Source organism: Kryptolebias marmoratus, linkage group LG15, assembly GCF_001649575.2.
Source record: "Kryptolebias marmoratus isolate JLee-2015 linkage group LG15, ASM164957v2, whole genome shotgun sequence".
Classification (NCBI taxonomy): Eukaryota; Metazoa; Chordata; class Actinopteri; order Cyprinodontiformes; family Rivulidae; genus Kryptolebias; species Kryptolebias marmoratus.
Window position 1 is genome coordinate 9,198,432 of NC_051444.1, and position 14,655 is coordinate 9,213,086.

General features: G+C 46.9%; 1 protein-coding gene across 1 annotated transcript; it reads right to left on the reverse strand.

Annotated features, from left to right (window-relative positions):
- Window positions 1-7: 7 nt before the first annotated feature.
- On the reverse strand, window positions 8-5,414 carry cmtr2 (cap methyltransferase 2). Its single transcript, XM_017441251.3, has 3 exons — window positions 5,317-5,414; window positions 1,825-3,087; window positions 8-1,549 (listed from the first exon to the last, which is right to left on the reverse strand). The coding sequence occupies exons 2-3, from the start codon at window positions 3,073-3,075 to the stop codon at window positions 494-496; spliced, it is 2,307 nt and encodes a 768-aa protein (XP_017296740.1). The 5' UTR covers window positions 3,076-3,087; window positions 5,317-5,414; the 3' UTR covers window positions 8-493.
- Between the last annotated feature and the right edge of the window lie 9,241 nt (window positions 5,415-14,655).

The following is a 14,655-nucleotide window of genomic DNA, read 5'->3' on the forward strand; positions in this document are numbered from 1 at the left end:
GGGGGGGGGGGGGGGGGGGAACCTGAAGAGCTGATGCAGAGAAGAAACAACTAAAACCTGCAGGATGGTAGCCCTCCAGGAGCAGGACCAGCACCAGGACCAGGACCAGCACCAGGTTCAGGACCAGAACCAGGACCTGAAACTGGACCTGGATCGGCCCTGGACCAGGGCCAGGGCCAGGGCCAGGGCCAGGACCCACACCAGGACCAGGACCAGGAACAGGGCAAGGTCCAGGACCAGGACCAGGACCAGGACCAGGTTCAGGCCAGCACCAGGACCAGGTTTAGGACCAGGACCAGGTCCTGGTTCAGGACCAGGACCAGGACCAGGATGAAATGAGGCCTGAATGTCGGTTTTGGTTGAAGTCAGGCTGAGCTGTTGGTCCGTGGTTCAGAGACCGTCAGGGTGGAGTCCCCTTCATGTCCACAGACGTGATGAAGACGAGCTCAGAAACAGGAAGGCCGACCCCTCAGAGACCCCTCCGTCAGCAGCACTACGACCTCATGAGCAGATGCAGCTTCTGCTGGATGATGTCAGAGTTCATGCTCCACAGGAAGTCCCTCAGTCCTCCGCCGAGCAGCTCCTCCATGGGAACAAACTGCAGCACCTGCCGCTCCCCCCCACCCGGCTGAGCTGGACCTGCGCCCTCCTCGCCGCCCAGCGAGCGGCTCATGCAGCTCTGCACGTCGCTCAGGACCGGCAGCATCCGTGCTGCGGCGGCGGGGCAGAAACCAACGCAGACCAGCACCGCCCCGACCACGCTGCCGGGGGGCGGACACCTGTAGGACACCGAGCAGAAGCAGGCGTGCAGGCAGAGGACGATGGCCGCGGTGACCCGGGTGAGAGCGGAAAACACCGGCAGCAGCAGGGCGTCTCCGGGGCTCAGCGTCTGCAGGGACGTCGTGAGCGCGTCCAGGAGCTGCTGCTGGTACAGCGGCTCCCCGTCGTGAAGCAGGCTGCAGCCTCTCCGGGGGAACCGCGGCTCCGCGCGGAACGTCAGAACGAAACCCTCCACCTGGTCTCCACCCGCAGCCCACGCTGAGCGGCTGCCGAACACCACACACCGGCTCTTCTGTCGGTCCCCCACGGAGCCGGCTCTGAGGGCGCGAACAGCCGCGGCGTCAAACAATATGGAAGCCGAGGACACCGCCACGCAGGAGTCACAGGAGGACAAGAAGCTCCAGTCCACAGCTGCGTCCGCCAAGGCTTCATTCAGGTAGTTCAACAGCGCCCCCTCACAGAACGGAGAGTTTCTGACGGCGGGCAGCGCAGCTCCAGAGACAACGTACCATGAGTCCGTGTGGCAGCTGGACAGGGGTCCGTCCAGCACGCAGCGCGTCCCTCCGTCCTCGGAGAGGTGCCTCTGTGTCCAGGAGCCGTGGCAGCTCCTCTCGACCCGCTCCCTCCAGCTCAGAGTCTGAAACTCCCTGCGCTCGTTGAACGATCCCGTCTGCTTCTTCTGGCCCAGCGGGCGACTGGACGCCGCGCCGCAGCAGGCTGGAGTCACCGTGTTCCGAGAAACCCAACGGCTCCGTGGAAGGAAGCTCACCTACACGGAGACAAACGACCGTGAGATCCCAGAACCCCCCAGTGAACAGAACAGCATAAAACCACTCAGCTGCAGTCTGTAGCTTCTATATATAAAGATTTACAAACTTAACCCTTTTCAAAACCCGAGTTAGATCTTGTAGAACTGGTCTGAAGAGAAAGTTGATTTCTTTATGGTTCTGTTCTGTTGGTTTCAATCTCTTTTGGGTTAAAAGACAGAAGCAAAGCAAAGAAGAATTTGTTAATAATCCACGTAGTGCGGTGAAGACGTCCCACCTGGAAGCGCTGCAGGTACAGCTGAGCCACAGCGTCCCTGATGTCCTCCAGCCGCTGCCGCTGCCCTGGGGTCACGCCTCCGAACAGCCGCAGGTTTTCCGTGATGGTCTCCACCTGCAGGCCGTAGAAGTACGAGCACACCTCCAGGTGCTGCTCCAGAAACGACTGTGGGATGAGCGAGGCGGGCAGGAGAGCCTCCCTGTCGGCCAGCTGGGGGCCGTAGCTGCGGATCAGCTTGGACAGCATGGGCCTCACGGCGTCTTTCCCATCGTAGTCCAGACACACGACGTAAACCTCGGAGTTCCCCGCCTTGCTGGTGGCGGGCTTGAAGACGCTGACGGAGCGGAAGCAGCAGCTCAGCAGGTAGAGCAAGCAGACGGACGAGTGTTCGTACAGCGTGAACATTTTGAGCACGAAGGAGCCAGCGGAGCTCAGGAGCAGTAGCGCGGCGACGGCCTCGCAGTAGTGAAGCGACGCCACCAGCGCCTCCTGCTCGTCCGGGTTCTCCTGGCAGTCAAAGCTGCCGTCGGCCGTCACCAGGTCCACTCGGCTCATGTTGGACACGAACGCCTGCAGGTCCAGCAGGTGCTTCTGGATCATGATGTTCCCCGTGTTGTCCGAGCCGAAGAACCACCAGGGCAGCGTGTTGGCGATGAGACGATCATCCGCGATGGTGGTGCTCCCTCCGTTGGCCTCGTGGTAAGGGTTCAGCGTGTTGGCCGCCCAGCTCCAGTCACAATACCGCGTGGACTCATTGGTTTTCACGTACTGGTTCAGAGCGGTTATAAACGCGCCTGGGGCTTCGCACAGGTGCACCGAGTTCAGCTCGCCTCTTCGAAGAGCCTCTTCCGGGAGGAGCTTGAAGGTCCCCAGGATCTCGTAGAACTTGCACCAGGCCTGAGTGCAGATCTCCGCGTTGGCGGCGGCGCGGACGGCGGCGATCACCTTCCCGGCCCGGTTGGTGGAGTTGGTGTGTTGATGCCACACCTGTATGTTCTTGTCGCTGAGCCGGTCCTTCACTGCATTCAGAGACGCCTTGAGCTCCTGCAGGTCCCGGTGCTCCTCCGCCGGGTGTTTGAGAGCATCGTTCGGGTCGGGGACGTGCCACTCCCCACCCGCTGGTCTCACGTAGGCTTTAACTTTGCTGAAAAGTCTTTGTATCTCCGCTTGCGCCTCAGGATCAGACGGCACCACGCTGCTGGAGTGCTGCTGCTTGCTGGCTTTCCTCCTGGGGCCGTTACCTGAGCTCATCGTCCACACCTGCTGAGGAACGACACAAAGAAGAGGACATAAAATCACTGATACACAAACAGGATCACACTGATTGCTGAACTGGTTTTATCGATGAATTTGCGACACTTGTTCCATAGTTTCAACAGCCATGGCTGGATAAGAGATGATTTGTTTGCAGGCTGTGACGTAGGACGGTGCTTAAACACTCGTGGAGCTCCTCTCTCAGCTCTGAACAAAGAAACACCGACTTTTTATGAGCGTGGTGATTCCTCTCACCCCACATAAACACTCATCTTCTTTAGAATATTAAAAAAATGCACATCAGAGTTCAGTGCAGCAACTTTTACCTAACCGAAACACTAATGTTGCTCAAACTTTCTAACAAAGCTTGAAAATAACATTTTTCCTCCAACTCTGGAGAACACCCGTACGACCCGTTCTTGTAGCCGTTCTTGTGTTTTTCCATGAAAATCATATTTCTGGTTTCTGACTTCAAGAAATGAGTTCTTGCCAACTTATTTAGCAACGCCTTCACATGAGCAGCACCGAGGTCCGTCTGTGACGAGCTTCTGCCAGGCTGCGGAGAAACGCCACCCCACTGCACCAAAGTCATTCTTTCAGTTCAGATAATTACACAATCGAATTACTGCAGCTAATTCTCTGCTTGTGTGCACATATTAGATGACGACGTGGGCAGATGGGTGGGGGTGGTATTTCTGGGTCACGTCTTGATTAGTCTGCAGCGACTCGGCGATAAATGGCAATCCACTAAGTGGTGCACAGCGAACGACAGCTAAATTCACGAGCAATTAGTGATGGATGGAGCCGATAAGCTCGGCTGCGGCGGATGGGAGCCGCCTGCTCTCTCCTGCTCTCCGCTGACAGGAGGAGCGAAGCGGAAAAAACCCCCGAACGGGTCACCAGACGCCCTGCTTCAAGCCTCCATTTTTCCAAATCAGTTTTTTTTTTCTTGAAACGCAGAAATATTTTTGTTTCCTTTTCTTGCTGACTGATGAGCAGCCTCGGCGCGGTGAAAAACAAACAAACAAACAAAGAAAAATATAATATTAAACTCAGACTGATGTGAGTCAAAATCAGACACTGAGTTGGCCTTTTAATTACTACTCTAACAGAATCACAACGCAGGAAAAATGGAAGTAAATCTACTAATAACACACATTTTACACGTGGCAGAGGAAGGTATAAATACACGGATCACTGTATTGAACTGTTGCAAGATTTAAACAAATAAAATCACTAATAATCATTTATTATTTCTGTTTAATGTAATGAAGGCAGGTAAAAACTACGATCCAAAGAGTCAGAAAGGGAATCTTCTAAATCGACTCTGATTTTCAATTGATTCCTGATTTAAAATGAGTTCTAAATCAGAAATGATTTAGTACAAAAAGTGACTAATTCTGTGACAGATTTAGTCGAGTAAAGGACACAGTAACGCTGTCACCCAGCGGGATAAAATACTGTTTTATAAATATAAACCTCAGGTCCAAATGTCTAAAGATTTAACACCAAATGAAGGTTCAAACCAACAACTAAGCTGGACTGAATGATAAAAAGATGGAAGAGTCTGTGAGAAAAAAATATTTTATTTGTGATTTGATTCTAAAATTTAGAAACTATAAAATAGGACTATAATTTAAATAATAGCACCTATTTTAAGCTGCAACTTTTTAATGTACATAAACAAAAAACTTGAAGTTTAATTTACTCTGAAATGGACTTTTTCAGTTTCTATTATTTCTCTTTCTCTTTTTTGTTTTTGCACCGAGGCACTTGTTTTAGATTTTGTTTACACAAACACATACATAGAATAAAATCTGGTGCTTATTATAACAGGCAAACCATAAAAATATGCTGTTTATTTTTTCAATTAGCATTTTTGTGCTCTAATAAAACTTTAAATCGAAGTACAGAAGGTTTAACCATTATTTTTCTTAATATCAAGCACGATAGTGTAAATGTCGAGTCAAACAACCAAAGGATTTATTAGTAAGGTTCGGTTCTGTGTGAGTGCAGCTCGTTTTGTGCTACATGCTGTTTGTAACATCAAATTTGATCCATATTCGGACATTTCCGCCAACGTTCGGCTCAGAAACGACCTCTCTCTCCTGAAACTCGTTAAAATTCTCACAAGCCGGTTTTTAAACAACATTTCTCGCCCAGACAGCTGTATCTCTGTCCCTCTGCCGCCTGACAATACGGCACAAATCCACCTGAAAACACCGAACTCAAACTTACCGAATTGACGCGCAACCAGGAAATAAAAACAACAAACGCGGATCACGTGACCGAAGAGGACCGTGCGCATGCGTGGACCCGAGTGGGTGTGGTTTCTCTTAAGGGAGCCGCTCTAAAATGTGCTAACTAGCTAGAAATGTTTCCAACCCATAATGTCAACACAATCACATTGTTATTGTCTACAAATGGTCACATGGTTTATCTTTAAAATAGCAAAATACTTAAAAAAACGCATTCAAAATTAATGTCTTTTGAGCTTCAAAATAACATCACCATCTCTAAAAGAAAGAAAAATAAACTCCTTTTATTCTCTCTGTTGAGTCTCTAATCTTGTAAGATTTTTTGGGTCCAACAAGTTTATTTATGGTCACACATGATCTGAGTTTTATTTTCGGATGTAGCTTTTAGGTAGTTTGTAATCTGAAAGATTGATTTTAAGACCTTTGGCAGCCATTTGGAGAATAGTTGGGCTATTGCGGAAATTTTGTTGATTTTTTGTGTGTTTTAGAGAAGAAGATTTATACCTTAACTCAAAATATGCACTTAGCTACAAGAAATGAAGAAAATGTATGCCACTACATCTGATATTCTGTGTTTAAGATACAGTTTAACTCATTTAAAAACTGTTGAGTGCCAAACTTTCTTTTGTTTTTACTTTCAGCTCTCCTCTGTGCTGGCTTCAGGACCTGCAGGTTACTGAACAAATTGTACCAGACTGAGTAGATTCCCTTTGGCAGGACAGCATGTTCGGCATAAGAATAAATAAGAAGTTGTATACAAGTGAAAAGGCAGCATTCAGCTGGTTCTCCATACATGGTTCATCATGTCACGCCTGTCTGTCTCACAGAGACGTTCTGTCGGAGCCACATTCACTCCACTGAACATGCTTCACGTTAGCTGGTCCGTTGACGACACTGTCATGAAGCAGATGTTCTGCCAGATGCTGCGTGAGTTTTTGAAGAAACAATCCAAGAGGACTCAGTCCTTCTGATATCCGCACAAGTTAAAGTATCTTCATTTTGCTTGATAGGTCAACGTTCCATAGAGAAGGTGTTCTTTCTACTTTTGGAGATCCACGATGTCAGGAAACAGCAATGATTGTGTCGTACTCATCGGCTGTACTTTGAGTTCATTTTCAATCTGAGCCATTTTAATTGCGTCAGTGATGCAAACTCCTACAAAACACCAGTTTATCAGTGTGGAGCCTTTAAGGCACAGGTGTCAAACCCTGTTCCTCTGGCCCGTTCTCCTGCATGTTTTAGACGTGTTCCTGCTATAAAACACCTGATTTAAATGGACGACTTGTGGACGTGTTTCTGGAGAACTTGATGACTTGATGAGGAGGTAATTAAACCATTTGAATCAGGTGTGTTGGAGCAGAAACACCTAAAACTTCCAGGACAGCGGCCCTCGAGGCTGGAGTTTGACGCACCTGTTTTAAAGGGCTGGATGTTTGGGCGCAGCGGTGAGTCGAACGCTAAAGACGACAGTTGTTATTTTTTTACCTCCGATTGGAAGAGGAGTGGGATCGAAATAAACCCCGTCGAACATCTGCTGCCTGTCACGGAGACGCTAACGACTCCCCCCCCCGCCACGCCGTGTGAATGAACGATGGATCGTTGGAAGACAGCCAAGAGGGGAGATCAGCTCCTGGATTTGGAAGAAGATATACAAGGCGCGGCACACCTGGTGAAGAATTTACGATGCAAACGGGCGCGTGAACCGAAAGTAAAAATAAATTGATTTGTGTTAACATTCGTGGTCGAGCAGCTTCTGGAGTTACTGTCACATCTGAGGGATGTTCAGCTCCACACAACATTGGGTGAAACAGAAGAAAAAATCAAACAAAACGTAAATAAATCAAAGTAGAGCCAATCAAAAGGAACTGCGATGGGTTCATCCAAGTCACCTTTTAAGGATTAAATTATTGTTTTACAAAATGTTTGGTATTTTTACATTATTCTCTGCACTTCCTAAAGGACGAAATACAACTCAGCTCAGTTCAGTTAATCCCTCTGTCATTTTAACTGAGAATGAAGTCCCAGTGAAGGAGCCTGGAGGGATTTAAGGAGCGGGAAGCAGAAGTTTTCCTTTCATAACAAACAGAAATGAACAGTTAACCTTAGGCGCCGCGCTGAAACTGGATGCCATTTTAGCTCCTGTTCTAAATCTCACATTAATAACGAAGATCAGACGAATCAATCTGTGTCTCCTTCTGGCAGTTTTTATTTGTGTTTACACTGAATTTACTTTTTGGTTAAGCTGCTAAAACGTGAGATAAGTGTATGTTTTTATTCGACTGAAGCAGTATGTTAGAGGAATAAAGAACAGCTCTGACAGTCTGACAACATCTGATGATTTTAAAACCCATCCAAGCTTCGTTTTAGGCTCGAACTTTGAGCTCGTTGTGTTATATTCTGTTTGAAAACGTGAAGCCGAAGCCTGAGACTCTGCTTTATTCTCTTCTGTTCTCTGCTTTTGTTTTCCTGCTGAATCGAATCGACTCAATAAGAGACAGACGTGTCGGGCGGAGGTCCCAAATCCGACCTGTCGTTCAACATGTCCACGGCCCACGGTGTGTTAGCTCAGCTTTGCCTGCTGCACTGTCAGCTTCGCCTCTGGGAGAGTGTGTGTTGGTGCGTGTTGGTGTGTGTTGCGTCAACCAACTGTGATTCATTACATCACTGCGCCCCCTGGAGACGTTCTCCCTCCATGCGTGTGATCCATGTTTGTCAGCACGGATTCATATTTCTCCTCCCCCAAAAATATCGAGGATGAAGGGTGGTGGGTGCAAAACACAAGCCTTTAAATCAGCTTTGTGATGAAAATCATAAAACGCCCCCTCAGCTCCAGATTTCAGCTTCATTCTTCCACACTGCAGGTCAGGGCGATGTTGAATCGTCACCTTTTAGGTCAGATGGGGGCCACTGATAATACTGGGGTGGCCCACCGAAACCAAAACCAGAATTTCAGGAGTTTCTTCAGTTTTGTTTTAGGTGTTGTCAGAGACTGAAAAATATTTTTAAATTAAGAACAGCGCTGTCACTCCATTCTCTCCTTCCTGACATGAGGATATTTGCTTCCCGCAAAATATTTATTACGTTCAACTTAGACCTGTTGTTCTTATTCAGAAAAAAATAGCTTTGAAGTTTTATTTATATATTTATTCAAATATTTCATTAAAACTAAAACTCCTAAATGTTTAAAAACTAGCTGAGGAAATTAAAAATGCACACAAAACAAAAGCTCAGGAGGATAAGCTGGGGGGGGGCAGCATATTTATATGGGTTGCCATTGGCCCCCTTTGCCTCCCCCTTAACGCCATCCCTGTTCATAGATATAGATGTGGAACGAACAAATGTCTGAACATTTCCAGAATTTTCTTGTACATTTTAACTTCCCTGCTGGAGGAAGCCATGCTTGTTGGGTAGATATCAGACCGATGAGTGAACTGAGACACAAATAAACCTTATTGATGTAAATATTAGCCCTTTTAGGTTATCTGCTGGTATTTTGAGCTGTGATTGCTGAGTTTCTGTGCCTCTTTCTTCTGATAGATGTTGTTATCCCAGTTTCTCATTTTCTTCCTCATGCTGCTCGTGGATTTATTCTTGCTTTGTCATTTTAAAACAGGTGGCTCTAATCCTTATGGCGCGGTTGTTGTTTTTTTTATTCAGTTGGGAGGTCTGGAGTTTTAATTGTTCCCCGTGGATGATGGGAAACTGCACTGTCCTGTTTGCCTGCAGGAGGACGCCTTCCTAATCCAGCAGAAAAACACAACTTCTCAGCGTGTGACAGGGAGTTAGCCTTGTTTGTTTGTTTTGTGTTTAGCTCCCATCTCCTGCAGGCCGATGCTGATAAGATGCATATTTCTTGCCTGAGCACATATGCAGGAAGCAGCGATACAGTTTTATTGTCGTCGCAAGGAGTTTATCTCTTGCGGTGCTGTGAAGAGGCCCGATCAGCCGGACGGAGCCCAGGCTGGATTCTGTGTTATCTGGTTCCAGCATCCGGTCGCTCTGGCAGCTCTTATCTGTGACGATCACACTGTAGTCGCTCAGGCCACAGTGTGCATCTGATAAAAGTGGCTGATTACTGCGATGAGGCACCGTGTCACTCGAATTTACACACACTGTAAGTCTCACTCTGACTGCTGCTCAGCCACATTAACACAAGAGCAGAGAAACCTCGGAGAGGATAATTTCTTCTACATGTGTGCTTCCACACAGATAATCCCACTGTGATATTCATCCTTACCAACAATGTGTGCTTTTAGTTTTATTGTTCCGTAGAGCATGTGATTATGCAGTTTTAGATGCATAATTTGGAGGCATGAGGAGGAGTTTGATGTGCATTATTATTCCGGTGATGCACTTCTGCCGATACTCATGCTGAGCTTAAAAGATAAAAGAAAAAAAAGAAGTTTGTTGGAGGAAGGTTTGCTGCTGCTTCTGATGATGATGATGAATCCGGAGGTTGTTCATGGTCCGTTCAGCTGGAGGTGAGTCGGACAAACAAGGGTCAGAGCTCTGGTGTTCATGACCGAGCAGCTTCCAGGAGATCCAAGATGGAAGTTACCTGCTGACTTGTGGTGTGACCCAGGCTGGAGATCTGAGCCCCTAATGATGACAAAATATTCTCAGAAAATAACTTTTAGACATAATCTAAAAACTACTAATCATCGGAAAATGAACACTGGAGTAGTTTCAATAAGCAGGTGGCATACAAAATCTACAAGAGGCCATTTGAGACGTGATTCACTCTTCTTTTCCACGTCTTATCAAACTCTCACATAGATCACAGAGCATCATATTAAAGTCTCCTATGAACACTATCATGGTATTTAACAGTCTGTGCTAAAAAGCATCAGTTACACATTTGTGTCCACATTAAAACGGGCAGCGTTAGAGGTTTTAATCTTATCAACAACTGCCTGAACTCCATTATTATCTGCAGTCAGTAAAACACAGATTTTTTCCTCTTTCAGAAGCTGATTTATCTGCATCCTCTGCCCCTCCCTGCAGGTGGATGCCTCACTTCATCTCACTTCGTCTCACTGCAGCTGTCGTTCGGCAAGCAGAGCGCTTTTAATGGTCGCTCGTAAACAGAAACTCTCTTTCTGTGCCTTGTTTTTTCAGTACTTCGTGCTCTGCTCTCCCCTGCACCCTGTCAGGTGTATTTAACACCCGTCAGGCTGATTGGGTTGAAGAGGTTTCTCCGCAAACCCGAACATCCAGGGATGGGGGCTCGTCCTGCAGCTCCTGTTCACTTTCCAGTGGTTTGTTTGTGAATCAGAGACGTTAGCCACGCGGCTTCATTTGTGGCTTTGCAGCATCGGTGCTTCTTGTCGGCTGCAGTTGTTCATGTTAATTTAGCAGATGATCCCCCCCCCTGCCGCTGTGCATAAGCAGAGAGAAGCCAGAGGCCACATTTCAGCCACACAGCTGCATCTGAAGCGCTCAGATTATTCAGAAGACTCAAATGTTTCATAAAACATGCTCCCTCCCCCCCACCGATTTTTCTTTTCTGCAAACACAATCGCCCCATCACATAAACCTCACCCAGCAGAGATGAAACCTACTCTTGAGGCTTTTATGTTTGCAGCTGATCTGGATTCTCCACTTTGCTTGGATTAATGTCAGCATGTGGACGAACCCGGGCGTCAGAGTCTCAGGCTGTGGAACTACTTTTGGTCTCTGAGACAGAGGCTGAGGGATGAAATCAGGCAGCAGGAACACAACGACATGTTTACGTTTCACCCGCTGAATCAGAAACACTCTGGGATGGCCACTGGCATTGCTAGGCGAGGTTCATGGTTGCCATCTTGCTAGGTGTGACTCCCGTCCCTCTGTACTGTTCACATGCCGAACGCCTTGTGTGTGCTTCATGCTGCACCAACAGTCTAAAAATGCAGAGAAGCAGCCTTACTTTACTTAACACATGCTGTATCATGACTATTGTGAAGACAGGGGACATTGCTGCATGCTGTAATGAGCCTCCCAACGAGCCATTCGTCGGGGCAAAAAGCCACCCTGGCATCGAAACGTCGACCATCTACTGAGAACTTCATTAACTCAGTGATAACATTTCCAAATGCTGAAATCATTCAAGCCAGACCAGAAGGCTTTAAGTCCAACCAGAGCTCTGCCACTGGTGTCTAACCTGTGGTGTCCAGGCCTGGTCCTCAAGGGCCACTATCCTGCATGTTTTAGCTGTCCCTCTGCTCCAGCACACCTGGTTAAAGCCTGTTAATCACCCACTCGTTCAAACCAGGTGTGATGAGGGCAGAGAAACCTCTAAAACATGCAGGGGAGCAGCTCTCAGAGACCAGGGATGGGACGCCACTGACCTAAACTTAAATAGTGCAGCCTTTTTCTTCATAACTCTGCAAATATTTAGACCCCATATAACATGCAGCTTAGTATTTAGACAAGAAGAATTGATTAGACTTGTTTACACTATTATTTAGCATATATTTTACCCATAAACAGGTAAATCACAGATATTTTTGAATTAATGGCAGCAGAGATAAGCACACACAATGAACAACCAATGAGTTTTATTTATTTATGAGCTAATATGACATATATGGAATGTGGTATTACACTTCACAGGTGAATATTATCCCCTGTGAGGTTACTGGTTCCTGTAAACCTGCTTCCTGTCACCTCATATGACAGGAAGCAGGTTTACAGACTCTGGGAGGAACATCTCACCCATCCATCCTGTGGCTCATTTAGGTCGTGTCACTAATAACTTGTCAGGTGCTTCGAGCTGTGAATGCCTGTGAAACTTCCACTTTGTGAAAGGCCAAAGGCTTTGGGAAATGTCAGAATGTCTGGTTTAACATCACTGTCCTTTCTCTCAGCTCGTTGGTCTTTTTCTGTCGGAACAAAAAGGCTACTGATCCGTTTTTGGTGTTCTCATGAATAATAAAGAAAGCCAGGAATAGCTATGAAAATATCGCTGAGTCATGGTCTGAGGAGCTGGTTTTTTCCCCCCCGTGTCGAACCATTATGCTCGTGAAATGGACGCTAAAAGGTCTGAAGGCTTCACGCCGGGCTGGACTGCGTACATCGTGCTGTTCCGCTCTTTTTGGGTGGGTTTTTAGTTTCCCTTCTTTCCAAAATCCACGCATGAATGGACTGGAGACGTGTTCAGGAGGTCCCCCGTCTCTGGTCCATTGACAGGAACAAGCACAGGAAGAGAGGAAGACGGCTTTCATTTGTATTTCCATGTTTTGTTTTGTTTTTTGTTCACCTGGCTTGGACCCACAGATGGAAGTTAGCCTGTGGCTAAATCCGCTTAAATCTCTTCTCTTTTGAGATTAAGCTTCTTGTTCTTCGTCCCTGATGAATAAATAAACACAAACACTCATTTTCTCTGTCTGCTTTATCCTGAGCAGAGGATGGCTTTGACCTTTGACCCCGAGATGTGGACAGTTTGTAATAAAGCAGACTCTGTGAGCTCATATGAGCACAGTGAAACGGCATCAAACACAGAAAATAATCATTTTTAGACAACAATCATTACCTGATTTTTATTCAAGATGTTTAAGATTTCTAAAAGTTCTCATTTTATTCTGTTTGTTTTTAATAATCCGCTCTTTTTATGTATGAACTCAACAGGATTTGGACCTTTGATGCTGAACATAAAACCAAATGAAAAGCCTCTTAAACGCGCCGCTTCATCACCTCCATTTCACTTTCCAGGTTAAATAGCAGCATTCTGCCAATTTGAGTAAACGTAAAGGCGGGTTTAACACCACATTAGTACAATTGCATAATCATCCATAATCTGTGATCTGTGAGCAGACCGCTCGTGGTTTTAACTCAGAAAACGTGTGTGAGCGTTCGCCTTTGTGCTCACACACGTGGCGGTTAAAGTTCATGCCAAGGTGACGCCTTTCCATCAGACTGATCCGCTCACATCTGGCCTCTCGTCCGTCAAATGATGGCGTGAAGATTTGTAATCATTTATAATTCAGTGTATTCAGCTGAAAGGGCTGTGCTTCCAAACCCAACAAGCTGGCGATGGACAAAGGATTGATTTCCTACAAATATCTCCACATTTCTTTCACCTCTTTCTGTCTTTTACTCGTATTTGTTCACATTTATTTCTTCCTCTTAAGCTCAGACGCACTCGTCGTCGGCACTCTTGACCTGAGCATGCTGAAAGGGAAACTGAAAGGTGTGAGAATCAGGGAGGAGGTCATTTATGTCAGAACTCAGCTTTCTGAGAAACTGCAGCCTTTGGAGCGTAACATGAACATCTTTGTGTTTTTATTGTTCTAGATCTCCTCCTGAGGGGTTGGGGGGGTTCTTGAAATGAAGAATATGGAAATCGTTTACGCTCCGTCTGAAAACACACCGTTCAGGAGGGTAACGGCTGTGCAAAAGTCTCAAGTCATCCCTGATTTGGTCGTATTTTGTTCCCCAAGCAGTCCGACTTCGTTGTCTTGATTAGTAGCTCTCTTCTGAAAATCTTTCAAAGTATTTTGTTTTACTCATTTTTTAACCCAGACTGTTTTCAGAGGAAACTGTTTTTTTGTGTTCAGACACTTAAACTCTGACCGGAAAAAAAAAGCTCCTAAACTAAAACAGGGCCAGAAATGAAGAGGAAAATCAGTTCACGTAGCTAGCCCAACATCCGAGGTCTGATCCGGTGACGCCACCCAACACCCCAAGGACTGACTCAGCTGGACCTCCTGGACTGGCTCCACACCGACACCGGGTCGAAGCAGCTATCTCTCCTCTCCTCTCCTCTGCCGGCAGCCCTAAATGGTTCTGTACGGTACAGGTGTCAAACTCTGTTTCTCCTGCTTGTTTTAGACATGTCCTTGCTTTAAAACACCTGGTTTAAATGGGCGCCTTGTGGACGTGCTTCTGGAGAACTTGATGATTTGGTGAGGAGGTAATTAAATAATTTGAACCAGGTGTGTCGGGACAGGTAACAACTAAAACCTTTAGGACAGTGGCCCTCGATGCCTGGAGTTTTGACACCCCTGCTTTAGACCAAGCAGGCCTCCTTCGCTCCTCAGCCTGTGTCTTGTCCTCCTCCTGTCCCGGTCAAAGTTTGACTCTTAGGAGGGGAAGCTTGTAAAAAATGGAGACTGGTTTAAAATTTTTGCACTCAGCTGGATTGATGGTATTTTATTTCTCACTACAGCTGAGTGAAGCCTAAAGATCCCTGCATCCTGTCCAGGAGCTCACGTGAAGTCAAGCACCAGTGGAGACGCCTCCTCTTCCTCCTTCTCCTCCTCCTCCTCCTCCGGAGGTGCGGGGCTCCCCCTGGCGGTGAGCGGGAGAAGCGCGGGCGGTTTAAAAGCTCCGGGCGCGG